Here is an 18,754-nt window from a genome sequence, read left to right as displayed (position 1 = left end):
TATAGTTAATTCAGAATGCTGTGTTCATTTCTGCTGTATAGCAAAGTGATCCAGTTATACATATATATGTACACAATTTTTTAAATATTCTTCTCCATTATGGTTTATCATAAGATACTAAATAATAGTTCACTGTACTACATAGTAGGACCATGTTGTTTATCCTTTCCTTATATAAAAGCTTACAGCTGCTAATCCCAGCCTCTTCAGGTTGTGCATAAGGGCTCTAGGGCTTCCCAGGTGGCTTAGTGGTAAAGAATCTGCCTGCCAAGCAGGAGACAAGGGTTTGATCCCTGGGGCAGAAAGATCCCCTGGAGGAGGAAATGGCAACCCACTCCAATATTCTTGCCTGGGAAATCCCATGGACAGAAGAGCCTGGCGGGCTATAGTGCAAAGGGTTGCAAAGAGTCAGACACGACTTAGCGACTAAACGCCACCACCATAAGTACTCAGAGTATTTATATGAAAAATAATGCATGGGGTCTACCAGATTTTCAAATAAACATCTCTATGTGAAAGGCTCAAACATGAATATGTTGAGAAGTTCTACAGTGACTCTGGTACACAATCAGGCACAGGAAACAATGAAGTAAGCTTTGAAAACTGTACAATGATAAAGTAATTAATAAGCATTTTTCACTTACTGAAGGACTATAACATAAAGCATATTATCCAGAAATTAAGAAGAGCTCTGTAGCATCCAACACAAATGTATATATATTATAGGTCAGTTCTAAAGTACATAAAGTAGTCAAATGTTTTCTAAGTGTAAGAAAGATTAAAATATCTTAAATATTGTTTTTGCTTTAATATTCTTTCACTTAGTCAAAGGCAAAGGGGAAAAGGAAAAATATGCCTATTTGAATACAGAGTTGCAAATAATAGCATGGAGAGAAAAGAAAACCTTCCTCAGTGATCAATGCAGAGAGATAGAGGAAAACAATAGAATGGAAAAGACTAGAGATCTCTTCAAGAAAATTAGAGATACCAAGGGAACATTTCATGCAAAGATGGTCACAATAAAGGGCAGAAATGGTAGGGACCCAACAGAAGCAAAAGATATTAAGACAAGGTGGCAAGACTACACAGAACTATACAGAAAAGATCTTGGTGACACACACATAACCACGATGGTGTGATCACTCACCTAGAGCCAGACATCCTGCAGCGCAAGCCAAGTGGGCCTTAGGGAGCATCACGACGAACAAAGCTAGTGGAGGTGATGGAATTCCATCTGAGCTATTTCAAGTCCTAAAAGACGATGCTGTCAAAGTGTGTGCTCAATATGCCAGCAAATTTGGGAAACTCAGCAGTGGTCACGGGACTGGGAAAGGTCAGTTTTCATTCCAATCCCAGAGAAAGGCAATGCCAAAGAATGTTCAAACTACTGCACAATTGCACTCATCTCACATGCAAGAAAAATAATGCTCAAAATTCCCCAAGCCAGGCTTCAACAGTATGTGAACCGAGAACTTCCAGATGTTCAAGTTGGATTTAGAAAAGGATCAAATTGCTAACATCCACTAGATCATTGAAAAAGCAAGAGAGTTCCAGAAAAACATCTACTTTTGCTTTATTGACTACACCAAAACCTTTGACTGTGTAGATCACAACAAACTGTGGAAAATTCTTAAAGAGATGAATACCAGACCACCTGATCTGCCTCCTAAGAAATCTGTATGCAGGTCAAGAAGCAACAGTTAGAACTGGACATGGAACAACAGACTGGTTCCAAATCGGGAAAGGTGTACATCAAGGATGCATACTGTCACCCTGCTAATTAATGTTCTTGCCTGGAGAATCCCAGGGATGGCAGAGCCTGGTGGGCCGCCATCTATGGGGTCGCACAGAGTTGGACACGACTGAAGTGACTTAGCAGCAGCAGAGTATATCAAGCGAAAGGCTGGGCTGAATGAAGCACAAGATGGAATCAAGATTGCCAGAAGAAATATCAATAACCTCAGATATGCAGATGACACCACCCTTGTGGTAGAAAGCGAAGAAGAACTAAAGAGCCTCTGGATGAAAGTGAAAGAGGAGAGTGAAAAAGTTGGCTTAAAACTCAACATTCAGAAAACTAAGATCATGGCATCTGGTCCCATCACTTCATGGCAAATAGATGGGGAAACAACAGAAATAGTGACAGATTTTTATTTTCTTGGGGCTCCAAAACCACCGCAGATGGTGACTGCAGCCATGAAATTAAAAGACGCTTGCTCCTTGGAAGAAAGGCTATGACCACCCTATACAGCATATTAAAAAGCAGAGACATTACTTTGCCCTCAAAGGTCCATCTAGTTAAAGCTATGGTTTTTTCAATAGTTTTGTACGGATGTGAGAGTTGGACCATAAAAAAAGCTGAGCGCCGAAGAATTGATGTTTTTGAACTGTGGTGTTGGAGAAGACTCTTTTGAGAGTCCCTTGGACTGCAAGGAGATCCAACGAGTTAATCCTAAATGAAATCAGTCTTGCACATTCATTGGAAAGACTGATGCTAAAGCTGAAACTCCAGCATTTTGGCCACCTGATGCGAAGGACTAAGTCATTGGAAATGACCCTGATGCTGGGAAAGATCGAAGGCAGGAGGAGAAGGGGACGACACAGATGAGATGGTTGGATGGCATCACCGACCCGACAGACATGAGTCTGAGCAGGCTTTGGGAGTTGGTGATGGACAGGGAAGTCTCGTGTACTATATAGTCCATGGGGTCGCAGAGTCAGACATGACTGAACGACTCAACTGAACTGAACTGAAATATTGTATTAAACTATTTAGGTTTCAAAGTGATTATCTCTGTTCTGTATATACAATATTCTGCTAACAAGAACATTTAAGCCACAACATTAAAAATACATTAAGACTGGACAAACAAAATCTTTGCTTTATATGAGATTACAAAATTTTAAATATTGCTTTTTTTTAACCTCACATGTCAGATATAGTTATTTCTTTAGTATAAAAGACTATAATTTGTCTCAAAAAATTTTTAATTATAGTCAAGGACTAAAAATCAGTCCTAAATCTATAATTGAATGAGAACAGATGTTTAAATGGAATGCTAAGATCACTTTACTGCTCTTGTAAACAACTAGAATGGAGAGAGGCTCTTAATCCAAAATAACAAAACGGGTTCTCAACCTGAGATCACATTACAAGGCATACAGTATGACCGACATACTAGTTACATAAAGACTATGGGCTTGAGGAAAGTTATGGTAGGGAGTGTTGACCTACTTTAAATCAATTGTTTTCGATTATTTTTTAAGTTACTCGAGCAACCTATTTAAAGACCTACTCACAAATGGTCTCTATCTTTTCATTTTACTAAGACCAGAATACTTTATGTGTATGAAAGTAACAAAAGTATTAATCCACTTAAGTATTTACCTTTAAAAAAATTTTTACATGCATTTTTCCTAATCCAGACTGATGTTTTCTTTACATTATTTTGCATCTTATTTCTCAGAAGCCTTTGGATCCTGCTAATTTCTTTAGCCACTCCTGGTGACTATTCATTGGTTTTGACATGTTGGCAAACGATCTAACATATTTAGCAATGATTCTCATCAGTTTCACATCTGAATCACCTAGACAGAAGCACTAGTTCAGCTTCAGTCCTGAAGTGAAGTGAAAGTTGCTTAGTCTTGTCTGACTCTTTGTGACCCATGGACTATAGCCTGCCAGGCTCCTCTGTCCATGGAATTCTCCAGACCAGAATACTGGGGTGGGTAACTGTTCCCTTCTCCAGGGGATCTTTCCAACCCAGGGACTGACCCAGGTCTCACACACCGCAGGTGGATTCTTTACCAGCTGAGCCACCAAGGAAGCCCTGTGCTACTGAATTAGAATTTCTAACAAGAGAACCTAACCACATATATTTTTTACCCTATCCAGATAATCCTGAGCCCCTTTTTAAGCAGCACTACCTCTAAAGTAATTTGACAAAAGGCCCTCATAAGATAATCTAGTACAAACTATATTGTTAAAGTCACAAACCAGGGCTTCCCTGGTGACTCAGTAGTAAAGAACCCACTTCCCAATGCAGGAGACACAGGTTCCATCCTTGATCCAGGAGAATTCCACATGCCGCACAGCAACTAAGCCCATGTACAACAACTATTGAGCCTGTGCTCCAGAGCCTAGAAGTCACACTAGGGAAGCCCACGCACCCTACATCCTGTGCTCTGCAAAAAAAGAAGCAATGAGAAGCCTATTCATCGCAACTAGAGTAAGCCCTGCTCGTCGCAACTACAGAAAAGCCCGAATAGCAACAAAGACCCAGCCCAACCAAAAGTGAATTACCAAACAAACAAAATTTCAAAAAAACTAAGACACTTTGTAGTAAAAAAAAAAAAAAATTCACAACCCAAACACTATTTAATGAACACTAGCAATATTGGACGGAGAAGGCAATGGCACCCCACTCCAGTACTCTTGCCTGGAAAATCCCATGGATGGAGGAGCCTGGTAGGCTGCAATCCATGGGGTCGCTAAGAGTCGGACAAGACTGAGCGACTTCACTTTCACTTTTCACTTTCACTCATTGGAGAAGGAAATGGCAACCCACTCCAGTGTTCTTGCCTGGAGAATCCCAGAGATGGGGGAGCCTGGTGGGCTGACGTCTATGGGGGTCACATGGAGTCGGACACGACTGAAGTGACTCAGCAGCAGCAGCAGCAATAATGGAAAAGCCTGAAACTCGAAAATTCTTAATTTAGTACCTGTTTTGATACAGTGTAATCCAAACATTCTCTAGGATAGACCAGATTTCTTGATGCCTGCTGGTTTGGGGAGGATAAGAACCGGATAAAACGGTGATTTCTTGGTTATCAGATTTCATCAGAGAATTATCTTCCTGGCTTTTACCTGGTGTATTTTGTGAAGAATTTTGCTTAAGTTTTGCCTTGACCTGGGAAAATAAGAATTACATAACATGCAGCTAGTCCTTCACTAGTAAGTGAGAAAGAAAGAATGCCAATTGTAGATTACAAATGTTCTGCCTTTCTTGGAAGTGCTATTTATTCTTTGTCCTTGATTATGTACAGAATATTACCAGAATAGAATCAGAGTTGAATTTTTTTTTCTTTTCCATTTATATGAAACAGTATTTCCAGTTTATTTATTACAGAGTATAGAAGTAGAATTCTACTTATAAGGGATTAAGAAATAAGTGAGCAAAGAAATGGGAACAATGGTTATATACTGCTCTTTTGAGAAGTTTGGTAGTTGATGGAAGGAGATGGTGCAGTAAATAGCACGACCAATTAAAAGTATTTAAGAACAGATCTGAGCATATTTCTAAACAGTGTGAAAAAGCAATACCATTGATTCAAGTGATATTTTCTTAAAAAAAAAATCACCCTGGGGGAAAATATTAACTTAGGTGAAAAATGCATATGCTAGAAAGGAAAAAAGTTTTTAACTATGAGTTTATTGAGTTTGTTGACTTGGCTTGTCTATAACATCTTTGTGAACTTAAATAAAATTACTCCATTTCTCTAGGTCTCCTTTGTTGATAAAAGCATGATTTCAAACATTAGCTTCATGCTTATCAAATTTAAAAAAAAGGAAATTTCCGAAACTGTAACAACAGTTGATAGTTACTGAGCATTTCTTATGTATAGGAATTTCCTAAGAATTTTATATCTATTTAGCTCATTTAATCCTCACAATTACTCTATGAAGGAGATACTATGATTATCTACATTTTATTGAGGCAAAGAAAGGATAAATAAGTTATGCAGGGTTACACAGCTGGTAAGAGGCATGAACAGAATCTGAACTTTAGTAGTCTATGAATGTGGTTATACTCTCTCTCCAACTCATAAAGGTAAATATTACCCTTTTATTTCTTTTCAGGAAGGAAGAAAACAGCCTGTTTACATTAATTATGAACTTAATAAATACACATGAATGTATAAATTTTGTTTTGAAATAAATGTGTTTAATCATCACATAATGCTTTTTCTCAGCTCTCAGACAGAAGTGTATGCAACATACAAATAGGCTGCTTTATCAAACACTTACATAGCACTTACTATGTGCTAGACTCTACAAATATTAATTTAATTCTCATGACAGTTCTAAGGCAGAGATTATTATACTCTTTCTTATAAAAGAAGGGCTTCAGGCTCTGAGAGGTTAAATAACCAGAAATTAAAAACACAACTAGTCAGGATGGGAAGTCTGAGGTACATAAGTCTAAAGTTTATTAAAAACACTTATTTTAAATATTCTATCATTCTTGAAGGTCGTCTTTTTTTTATGATGTTAAAAGTTTCATAAGAGAAAAAATATATATCCTTTCCTCTACCCCATTTATATAAAAATCTGGAAAATGACATTACTTAACTTTCCATTTTGGTTTCTCAGAATCAAATGAATAATGAATATTCCTCTTTTCCTGACTTTCTACACTTAGTAAATTAAGATAAGGGGGATTTTTTTTTTTTTTAACAGTTACTATACTTAGATATTCTATTCCTGGAGGTAATCTCTTTCTTTTCGTTGTTCAAGTTAGTGACACATAACTAAGTATCCAGGTCATAAATCAGATGCACTCTACAAAATATTGAAAGTGCATTTTAAAAGCCCAAGCTAAATCACAATGTTCTTGGCTGACTTAGACAATGAATTGTTTCAAACACGAAAATAAAGCAATACTTGAAAGCTCTAATTGTGGAAATAACACAAGTTGTTTCAAACAATCAGACTAATGCTTAATGTTGAGGGAAAAGCACTAAAGAGAATACTAGATTTTTTGTCCCTTGTCTCCTTGAATCTCTTGCTAATGTGACAACTAGAAAATCAGGATCCAAGAATAAATAACTTACTAAATAACAAGCCAATATGTTTACAAGTGGGCTATATATAACAGGCATACAATTATGCGACAAACAACACTAGATTTTAATATCAAACTTTTCATGGAAGAAAACTCCCATGGCTAGGTTTCCAACTGATAAAAGAATCTTGATATCATTTTTATCTCAGTCATTCCTAATTTTCTAATTCTCAATAATTTTAATTCAAAGGCTGCTAAGATTGTAAGTATCCTAAACTTTCCATTTTGTTCACCATGGTTGTTTCACTAAAGATGGGGTTTTAGGGCTCAGTTCTGTGAGGGAAAGGATAATGTGCTCTTCCCTACACAATTCAATTATAATACTCAAGCTGCAACTCCTAAATTCCCAGGTCTATTCCTCCCTACTGAAGATTCTAAAAGTCACACTTGCCATTTAAAAGAATAAGTACCAATGTTTTGATCATCTTAAACCAAAAATTTATTCACCCCTTAAATCAATCCTTTCCTCAAGAAATAACATATATTTCCTCTTAGTTTATCAAAAAAGATGCTTCTTTTAGTCTTAAGCAAATTAAATTCTTTCCTCAGTGATTATGACTAAGTTTAGTATCATCTAATCCTTTCATTACTTCATAGGTACCAGGGCCTATGTTACCAGAAAAAAACCACAGAGGAAAACCTGGCCAATTCAATAACTCAAAGGAAAAAAAGATACGACACACACATACACACATATATATATATACATTAGATGAAAGTATCATTGATCTCTAACGATGTAATTGTGATGCTGAGTTTTTTGAACTGTTTCAGGCATATAAAATGACCTGAATTTTCCAGATTTGAAATCAGAAGACTCTAGAAATATAGTATTACTAGGGACAAAATTCACATAGTTATTTTAAAGGGGCAAAAAGTTATCAGTGCTAGGCAGATTGCATAAGAATCACATGAGGAGACCTGTTAAAAAATTGGTAGGTCAACTGGTAAAGTTTGAATACGGTCTGTAGGTTAGATAATTGGATTATGTCAATATTAATTTCCTGATAATTACACTAGTTATATAAGATACCCTTATTCATTAGGAAATATATATATATGGAAATATTTAGGGGTAAAAGGGGATAATATCTGCAAAATACTCTTATTAAATAATTCAGAAAAAAAATTCTGGATAGATAAGTAGACTGGTAGGTAGAAGACAGAAAATAATAAAAGCAAATGTGATAAAAGGTTAACATTGGGAAATGGGGGTAAAGGACACATATGAGAATTCTTTATGTTACTCTTGTAATTTTTTTGTAAGTTTGAAATTATTTCAAAATAAAACATGAACCAAGAACAAAAATACTTCTGGGCACCACTGACAGAAATTTTACTCAGTAAGGGGCATGGCATCTGCATGCTTAAAAAAATTTCTGAAGTATTTTAATGCATGCTGTGATCCACTGGTCAGGAGCACTGAAAAATGAGTAGTCAAGCAACAATGCATAGTTCTCTTCTATTCATAAATGAAACAATATGAAATCCCAACAACTGCTGTGACGCTGCTCCCATAGGAGTATGCGTGTTTTATAACTTGTAATAAGGATTGTTCAGTCTCCATTCAATTCACTTAATATTTACTTAATGCTTTTAGTATGTTAGAGTATGTTAAATTTCCTACCTACTGTTGTCTGATAAATACATTCTTATAACATATATGATTACTCTAAATGCATTCTAAAGGTATCTTACCTCTGTAAATGTTTGGAGTAGTTTGTTCACTTGAGCAAAGGCCTGTGGAAGAATACCATCATAATTTGACCTTGTACTAAAAGCATGTAGCAAACTTTTAGAATCCTGAAGCAGGAGTTTCAGTGTTGTAAAGTCCACTGCTTTATTAGCTGGTAACAGAAAATTAAGAAGGAAAAAATATGTAAGAGTGAGTATACAACACAAAAATGCTTTCGGAAAATCAATCTAATAATTAAGAAATCTAAGGAGAGTATACATTTACATCTACAGGCTCCTAATTTACCTCTCTGGTGTAAAAAGCCATAATGAGACTTAGTTTTAGACAAAGTTCTTGGAGTTGGTTCTGGCATTCTGTGAAGCTGGCCTTCCATATCCGTTAATTTTCACATGTACAGTTTCTATCAACTATAGATCAAAAGTATTTGGGGGAAAAATGTTCTATAATGTTCCAAAAAGCAAAACATGAATTTGCTGTGCACTGGCACCTATTTACACAGCATTTACATTGTATTAGGTATCACAAGTAATCTAGAGATGATTCAAAGTATATAGGGGGATATGCGTAAGTTATATACAAATACTAAGACATTTTATACAAGCGACTTGAGCATGGAGAATTCTGCTATCCTCAGGGGTCCTGGAACCAATTCCCTGTGGATACTGAGACTATATTCAGATTCCAAAATTTCCCTCAAAAAGGTCAACTTCGAAGTAAAAGTGAAATGCACAAGTTACTATACACAAAATAGACAGATAACAAGGTCCTGCTGTATAGCAGGAAATGGCAACCCACCCCAGAACTCTTGCCTGGAAAATCCCATGGACTGAGGATCCTGGTAGGCCATGGGGTCGCAAAGAGTCGGACACAACTGAGCAACTTCACTTCACCTCACTGTATAGCATAGGGAACTATATTCAATACCCTTCAATAAACCACAATGTAAAGAATATGCATATATATGTATCTGAATCATTATGCTGTATACGAGAAACTAACACGACATTGTAAATCAACTACACTCCAATTATACTTCAATTTTTAAAAATTAAAAGCAAAATGAAAGAATGTTATACTCTTCAGAAGAGATAATCACCAAACAAATCTGAGTTAAACTACAGATTTTCAAAACTGAGGTTGTTTGTATACAGATTACTCTTGAGACATCACAGTGTCCACATTTTGGTGGTAAGCACTTAAATTATATGCAGTACCTTTCATAATCAACTCAGTAATCATGTAGTGACTTATCTTCAAATTCCATCACATGAAATATAATACCAGATTTATTGAAAATGTGTTCTCTCTGGACACAATCCAATTTCAGTGAAAAATAAACTACTTAACAGTGAGCTATGGGCAAAAGAAGCTAATAGAATTTTCCCCCCTTAAATTAGCAAAGTGAGTTAATCTACAGGTAATAATTTAAAGATGTAACATTTTTGTCTCAAGGAACTAAACTTGCTTACATTAAATTTTCAAACCAATTAGAAGTGGTGACAATAATTCAAAGATTCAAAGTTACGAACAATGAAGTTAAACAACTTTCTAACGTTACCAAAATTCAGAACAGAAAAAATTATCTCTATTATTAAGATAGAATACTGCATAACAGTTTTCAAAGGCATTTAAAATAACCACAGTGCAATGTGTTTGCTTTGTTTTCTTTTAGGTTCACAGCTTCAGAAATTATATTTTATTCTGAAACACTGGCACTATGAGTTAAAAAAATAGTTTTTCTGTATAACTTACATAACAAATATTTGCTTGTGAAATCCTGAAAGTTTAAATGAAAATAAAAAGTGGATTTTCATAATTAATTACTCAATATTCTGAAATTCTGATCTACTGTGACGGTTACAGCCAAGATTCTGGCTACCCTTTTATCAAGCAAACAGTGCATCTCCTTGCAAGACACTTTCAGTTATTTTTAAAATCAAAGACTAGTTCAAATTCCTGTGGGAAAATTAGAGATAAGAGATGCTACAGAGGACAGAAAGGAGGTAAATCTCCTCAGAGGAGGCAGTTGGACACAACTTCTTTTAATGGTGTTTCTCCAGGGTAGTATTATTTGATAGGGCTGAAATCCTTGAATTAATCATTTTATTTCATCTTAAAAGAATTCTTTACTAAAGATTAAGGCAAAAGTATAATGTCAATGATCAATTCAGTACTTAGACAAAGCATAAAAAAATCTACAAGGCTGAAATAATTTAATGTTTATATAAGGTTAATAATTATTTAGGCGAAAATTAATATGGAAAATGAAGGCAGAAAAAGCTTCTACTCATTTTCTACATAATTTTCTATGAATTGATCTAAAGTGACATGCTTGGTACAGTAAGTTAAACACATGTATAATTCAACAGCTGTGGATACTATTAAAAGATTATAAACAAAATTATCTGTAATTTTTTCTAATTCAAAATTATTTTAGAGCAGAAGGCATTTTTATAATTCTATTACATATCATTCACAAGCCAGTAAACATTAGGCATCAGATTCTTCTAGATCAAAGACCAATAAATTATGATTACACAATAATCCTCCAAATGAGTTTTTTTTTTTTTCATTTATTTTTATTAGTTGGAGGCTAATTACTTTACAATATTGTAGTGGGTTTTGTCATACATTGACATGAATCAGCCATGGAGTTACATGTATTCCCAATCCCGATCCCCCCTCCCACCTCCCTCTCCACCCGATTCCTCTGGGTCTTCCCAGTGCACCAGGCCCGAGCACTTGTCTCATGCATCCCACCTGGGCTGGTGATCTGTTTCACCCTAGATAATATACATGCTGTTCTCTCGAAATATCCCACCCCTGCCTTCTCCCACAGAGTCCAAAAGTCTGTTCTGTACATCTGTGTCTCTTTTTCTGTTTTGCATATAGGGTTATCATTACCATCTTTCTAAATTCCATATATATGTGTTAGTATGCTGTAATGTTCTTTATCTTTCTGGCTTACTTCACTCTGTATAATGGGCTCCAGTTTCATCCATCTCATTAGGACTGGTTCAAATGAATTCTTTTTAATGGCTGAGTAATATTCCATGGTGTGTATGTACCACAGCTTCCTTATCCATTCATCTGCTGATGGGCATCTAGGTTGCTTCCATGTCCTGGCTATTATAAACAGTGCTGCGATGAACATTGGGGTGCACGTGTCTCTTTCAGATCTGGTTTCCTCAGTGTGTATGCCCAGAAGTGGGATTGCTGGGTCATATGGCAGTTCTATTTCCAGTTTTTAAAGAAATCTCCACACTGTTCTCCATAGCGGCTGTACTAGTTTGCATTCCCACCAACAGTGTAAGAGGGTTCCCTTTTCTCCACACCCTCTCCAGCATTTATTGCTTGTAGACTTTTGGATAGCAGCCATCCTGACTGGCGTGTAATGGTACCTCATTGTGGTTTTGATTTGCATTTCTCTGATAATGAGTGATGTTGAGCATCTTTTCATGTGTTTGTTAGCCATCTGTATGTCTTCTTTGGAGAAATGTCTGTTTAGTTCTTTGGCCCATTTTTTGATTGGGTCATTTATTTTTCTGGAATTGAGCTTCAGGAGTTGCTTGTATATTTTTGAGATTAATCCTTTGTCTGTTTCTTCATTTGCTATTATTTTCTCCCAATCTGAGGGCTGTCTTTTCACCTTGCTTATAGTTTCCTTTGTTGTGCAAAAGCTTTTAAGTTTCATTAGGTCCCATTTGTTTATTTTTGCTTTTATTTCCAATATTCTGGGAGGTAGGTCATAGAGGATCCTGCTGTGATTCATGTTGGAGAGTATTCGCCAAATGAGTTTTTAATGAAAGGAATGGTCATCTCTCTTCACTTCTCTTGTTATTAGAGAAAAATAGAACTACTGACTACTACCTCTAAGTTCCATATAAGCACAAAAAAAATGCCCAGCCCTGGAAAACAGACAAATGGAAGATGGCAACTAGATGTCCCATTTTTGAAACCAAGTCTTATTTAAGATCACACATGGTTTATGGACTTCTTTTGACAGAAGCAACAAAATTATGTCCCTAGTAAAAGATATGAACACTGTTTCTGTATCTTTTAAAATGCTTTGAAGACATGTCTAATATGTCATTCCTTAATAATAATACCCCTAATAAATATTTTCTAGTTAAAGGTCAATGCCTGGAATGTGTATCTTTATTTTAAAAATCAGTTAACTTTAAAAAATAAATATTCATGCAACATCTACTACATATATGTCATAAAGTATTGATTATGAACTTTTAAGTTTCCTGGGGAAATTTATAAAGATATAAAACATTTTCAGAGTTTACACTTCAGGGGAAAAGAGAAATGGTATATCCATCATAGAATGCTTTTGTTTTATCTTAGCTGCTAGGAAGCTTAGTGCTAAAATCTGTGTTCAAGTGCTGCAATAATTGTTTGCACATGTTTTAGAGTAAAACTATGTCTTTTATTCTTCTTCACTACCTGGCTCTTGTACTGAGGTGGTCATTTAAAGGCCCACATATACTGTTATTTTTAAAAAGTAGACAGGATATAACTAATACATAACATAGATCACTTCATGAGGAGTTTGAGAAAAGTCAAGAACTAACTGAACATCGTAATAATGGTTTATACTTCCCTTTTCAAAGGTACAGCAAAAGAAATGATGGTGACTTTTTATATGCCCTCTATCCCAAGACTATGGCCAGAGGGATGTTAAGGTCACCAAGAATAATTTGGAGGTGGCCAAGGACTTGTTTTTAAAGTGTTTTCAAGTCTACCAATAACTCTTGACATTTAGAAATGAATAAGATATGAATGTTTAAAATCATGTTTTAAAAAAAAAAAAAAAAGAAAGAAATGGAGCTGTTCACTCTGGACAAATCACTTACTCTCTCAAAGCTAGTTTCCTTAATGATAAAACACAGACTTTAATAATATTTATTTAGTCGCTAAGTCATGTCTGACTCTTTTGAGATCCCATAAAGTGTAGCCCATAAACATGCAAGCAAAGTAATGCTCAAAATTCTCCAAGCCAGGCTTCAGCAATACATGAACCGTGAACTTCCAGGTGTTCAAGCTGGTTTTAGAAAAGGCAGAAGAACCAGAGATCAAATTGCCGACATCTGCTACATTATTGAAAAAGCCAGAGAGTTCCAGAAAAACATCTATTTCTGCTTTATTGACTATGCCAAAGCCTTTGCCTGTGTGGATCACAATAAACTGTGAAAAATTCTTCAAGAGATGGGAATACCAGACCACCTGACCTGCCTCTTGAGAAGTCTGTATGCAGGTCAGGAAGCAACAGCTAGAACTGGACACGAAACAACAGACTGGTTCCAAATCGGGAAGGAGTACATCAAGGCTGTGTATTTTCACCCTGCTTATTTAACTTATATGCAGAGTACATCATGAGAAACGCTGGGCTGGAGGAAGCACAAGCTGGAATCAAGATTGCTGGGAGAAATGTCAATAACCTCAGATATGCAGATGACACCACCCTTTTGGCAGAAAGTGAAGAACTAAAGAGCCTCTTGATGAAAATGAAAGAAGAGAGTGAAAAAGTTGGCTTAAAGCTCAACATTCAGAAAACAAAGATCATGGCATCTGGTCCCATCACTTCATGGCAAATAGATGGGGAAACAGTGGCAACAGTGGCTGACTTTATTTTTTTAGGCTCCAAAATCACTGCAGATGGTGATTGCAGCCATGAAATTAAAAGACGCTTACTCCTTGGAAGGAAAGTTATGACCAACCTAGACAGCATATTAAAAAGCAGAGACATTACTTTGCCAACAAAGGTCCATCTAGTCAAGGCTATGGTTTTTCCAGTGGTCATGTATGGATGTGAGAGTTGGACTGTAAAGAAAGGTGAGTGTCAAAGAATTGCTGCTTTCGAACTGTGGTGTTGGAGAAGACTCTTCAGAGTCCCTTGGACTGCAAGGAGATCCAACCAGTCCATCCTAAAGGAGATCAGTCCTGGGTGTTCATTGGAAGAACTGATGTTGAAGCTAAAACTCCAATACTTTGGCCACCTGATGCAAAGAGCTGACTCATTTGAAAAGACCCTGACGCTGGGAAAGATTGAGGGCAGGTGGAGAACGGGACGACAGAGGATGCGATAGTTGGATGGCATCACCGTCTCAACGGGCATGGGTTTGGATGAACTCTGGGAGTTGGTGACGGACAGGGAGGCCTGGTGTGCTGCAGTCCATGGGGTCGCAAAGAGTCGGACACAACTGAGTGACTAAGATGAACTGAAACTGTAGCCCGCTATTAGATCAGTGCTTTTCACATCTTTTGCTTCTTAGCAGAAACACTTTTTCTTTTTTAATCACACATGGAATCTCTCTACATAAATAAATAAAAGAAAACTGAATGGCTAAAGTTGGGGTTGAAGGTCAAAGGCACACTATTATCAGGCTCCCCATCAACCTTTCCACCCCTAATCTCTGGCAACTCCAGAAGCACTTCAAAAAGGTTCTGTGTGATACAGTTTAAGAACTACCAACTAAGTGGTTGATTCTAGTCTCTTGTGGTTCTAAAATTCATTATGCACCAAAGCCAAAGGATTCCTATTCCTTAACCATGTATTTTAAGTAGAAATCTTGATAAACTATTTGAACATCAAAAATGATACAATGAACAGTCACAATCTCTATGAACTCCATCCATTCATCTAGCTGCCATAAATTTCCTTAAGAAATTAAAAGTGTAAATGGTTGAGAAATAATTGAAAAATTTTTTATTAATTCATCTACACATGGGATATAGCTATTATTCTGACTTTAATACAACACTTCAAAGGAAAAATGAAAGATTCATACCTTTACGGAGATTTTCATATAGACTCTCAATGGTTAAGAGCAAGTTCTTTTCCATAACTAATCCAAATACAGCCAACCAATGTTTTCTAAAACACTGTAATAAATGTATTAGAGTCCATGGAGGTTTCAAGTAAAGCATCTAGAGAAAAATAGCATTATTGATATATTTATTATTCTGTTATTTAAAAGTACCTATTTAGGAATTCCTACATAGATTTCTAGGCAAAACATAATTGAATTCTTCTTAAACTAAAAGATGTTCTACTAAAAGCCAGTCACAATCTTAAAATGCCTATTCCACCAAAATTGCTTTTATAAAATTCACATTAGTAGTAATACTTACAGTTTTAGAAGCTATGTGTGTCAAAAGAAAGAATAGTTTTAATCAGAAAAACTACAGTTCTAGTCAGCAAAAGTTGTCATCTACCTTTCCACATGGTCATTTCTACAACAAAGTCAATATAATTTCCTAAAACTAGAGAAAAACATCTATACAGAAAAGAATTTTCAACTATAAGTGACACTTGCTACACTCCTATAAAAGACATGTTTATAAAGAAAACTCATCATTAAGTACTACAAGATGTCAGTACATCCTTTCTTCAATCATTCATATGCAATCACTTTATTAGACTCTATTATGAAATCTAATTTACATCCGCCTTCCTAGAATCTGATCATTCTTCAACATCTTGGTTTAACACTTGATAGTATAATCAAGCCACACTGACAAATATTAGAATCTCACTGAATATCTGGGATAGACATAATTGATAGGGAATAAACTTTCTCCTAATGATAAATATGAATAGCAGACAAACATTAAATAAGAAGGCCATTATTCCCAAATGTGATATTTATTTATTACAGAAAAGATGTGAATCTAAAGAAAATTCAAAATATTCTACTAATACCAAATTTATACTCTGATTCTTAAACTTACATCACATAAGCCACAATATACACTTCCTTTTCTGAGTAGATATTGCTAAGATAACTCCCTATACTAGACATTTTGACTCAAATAAACTAAAAACGAGACATTTTCTTTCAATTTAAGCTCCATGGAGGAAATGTGTCTAACAAATGGTAGACACCCAATAAATATTTGTTCACTGAAAAAATGAATGAAAAAAATAGTTCTAATCTTTAGGAAATATCCATCAGTTAGTTTTTAAAGTTATTCCAAAAACTTCAAGAAAAAATTAATGTGATATCGATTATTACAATGAAACATATATTTTATAGAAATAGTATTTCTTAAAATAAGGCAATAAATCTTAAGCAATAAAAAAGAAATTTTTAATGACGTGTTCAAATAATCACCTCCATCCAAAGGTTTCCAAAAGCAATTTTCATTTCTGTTTCTAATATTGAAGATAAAGCTGTTCCAAGAGATCTTTCGAGATCAGATACAATGCTTTCAAGTAGAACGGGTAGTCCAGAGTTTGTAGATTCTTCCTCATGGCTCTCCTCCAAAGGTGTTGTTTCTTCAAAACAAATAGTTACAAGCTTTACTTAGAACATTAATAGTAACTATTTTACATATATAATTAGTATTTGGCCATAAATAATAAACATTTAATGGATATAGTTAGCATTTGAATCTAGAGAACAAATGAATATTTTTAAAACAAGATTTTGGGGAGCTCACTGGTGGACTACTGGTTAGGATCCAGGCTTTCACTTGCCCTGGCCCTGGTTCAATCCCTGGTCAGGGAACTCCTGCAAGCCACGTGGCATGGCCAAAAATAAATAAATAAAGAGTATTTAGAAATATTTAGTATAGCTGTTTTTAGAGGCAATACATATTACATTAGTAAATGCTTTATCTTTTCGACAAAAGGCAATGAAATGTTTTTACTAAAATAGAAATTTGAAAGAAAAAAAGAAATTTGAGAAATGTGGGAGGAGGAGCTAAGATGGCAGAAGAAAAGGACCGGGAGACCACTTACTCCCCCACAAATTCATCAAAAGAACATTTGAACGCTGAGCAAACTCCACAAAACAACTTCTGATCGCTAGCAGAGGACATCAGGCGCCCAGAAAAGCAGCCCATTGTCTTTGAAAGGAGGTAGGACAAAATATAAAAGAGAAATGTGTATATTTTAACCTTTCATTATTGAAAAAAATGAAAAATTAAAATAATTCTTTGCATCTATTAATATTTATAATAGAAAACCAAGAACTACGGCTCAAAATGTGTTTACTTCCAAAAATCATAAACATAATTCACATCTATAAATTGTCTTGAAAAGACTAGAATCTCTGACTTAACTACCTATATATCTTTACTTTCTAATATTAGTTTTGATTATTTTTATTTATATTATTTCATTATAATTACCATTTTGACACCTGCAAACAACTGCAATTTCTTTATGGCAAAATTGAAAATATTAAGGGGATTATCCCTATGAATATGAAGTAAAAATTTTAAATGTCAGTAATACAATAAGCAAATCAAAAGCATATTTCCCTTGAAAAGCTATAAAATAGAATATTCTGTAACTGCCTCTAAAGGCCATTTAGAATATTATGACAAAGGAAATTTTATTACCAAAACAGTGAAATAAGCACCAAATAAGTAGCATATATTCAAATATGAATATATGAAACATATGCATATGCTATTAAAGACTTCAATAATTATTTTTCCCTCAGAAGGAAATGGTGAGATATGCTTTTAAATAATGTGTATATTAGTTTAAATTTAAAAACATTACTACTAGAGCCCTTCAAGTCTATTACTGTTTTACTGTATTAATAGAAAGTTATGAATATGAAACTAATTTTAAGAATAAACTATTTTCGCTACCTCAAATGGATATCTCTTATAGCTACTATTAATTTAAAAAGTATCCTCTGTGAAGGAAAAAATAGGATGCACATGGTGATTACAAATATATAAAAATGTATATGAGTGTACAGAAAAAAATTTGAATTAATTTGTACAAGTATATATAGAAGGCAATAATGTATGCTTTTTTCTTGGATCACCATCATAATATTCATTCATTTCTACCATTTATGTGCCAGCAAATACTCCAAACAATGTTTCTTTAAATGTACAAAATAAAAATTTACTATCAATTCCAACTGCTGTCAATATTCTTAGTACACAAAATAAGATATACTTCTAATTATTTGTAGTAAGAATACTACCTGCTTTCAATTGTTGTTTAGATATACAAGGCTGATGACATACATCTGTGTTCAGAGATAAGTTTAAAAACTCTGCACTCAATTCTTCTTTACTGAGTGACTTCACACCACTTATTAGGCCTTTGTTTCTTAAATTTCTATCATCCCTAGGTTGGATTAGGAGGAAAAAATATTTTATTTTTTATGAGACAAATCGCATGGCAACTAAAATCACATGGAATCTAATCAGAGGCTGGTGATTCTCAGTACAT

At 35.0% G+C, this 18,754-nt stretch overlaps 1 protein-coding gene across 4 annotated transcripts in view; it reads right to left on the bottom strand.

Moving 5' to 3' along the window:
- The window catches only part of SWT1 (SWT1 RNA endoribonuclease homolog), a 95,168-nt gene that overhangs the window by 37,324 nt on the left and 39,090 nt on the right, over positions 1 to 18,754 (bottom strand). For all 4 annotated transcript variants that reach the window (XM_043923359.1, XM_043923357.1, XM_043923360.1 and 1 more), the window contains 5 exons: positions 18,504 to 18,649; positions 16,665 to 16,828; positions 15,339 to 15,477; positions 8,544 to 8,692; positions 4,723 to 4,910 (listed from right to left, as the gene is read on the bottom strand). In XM_043923359.1, the coding sequence (XP_043779294.1) occupies positions 4,723 to 4,910; positions 8,544 to 8,692; positions 15,339 to 15,477; positions 16,665 to 16,828; positions 18,504 to 18,649 (786 nt within the window). The remainder of the gene's footprint in view (positions 1 to 4,722; positions 4,911 to 8,543; positions 8,693 to 15,338; positions 15,478 to 16,664; positions 16,829 to 18,503; positions 18,650 to 18,754) is intronic.

The sequence above is a fragment of the Cervus elaphus genome, chromosome 14 (genome assembly GCF_910594005.1).
Source record: "Cervus elaphus chromosome 14, mCerEla1.1, whole genome shotgun sequence".
Lineage (NCBI taxonomy): Eukaryota > Metazoa > Chordata > Mammalia > Artiodactyla > Cervidae > Cervus > Cervus elaphus.
The sequence above is the reverse complement of the archived record's forward strand: the minus strand, read 5'-3'. Positions and strand labels throughout refer to the sequence as shown.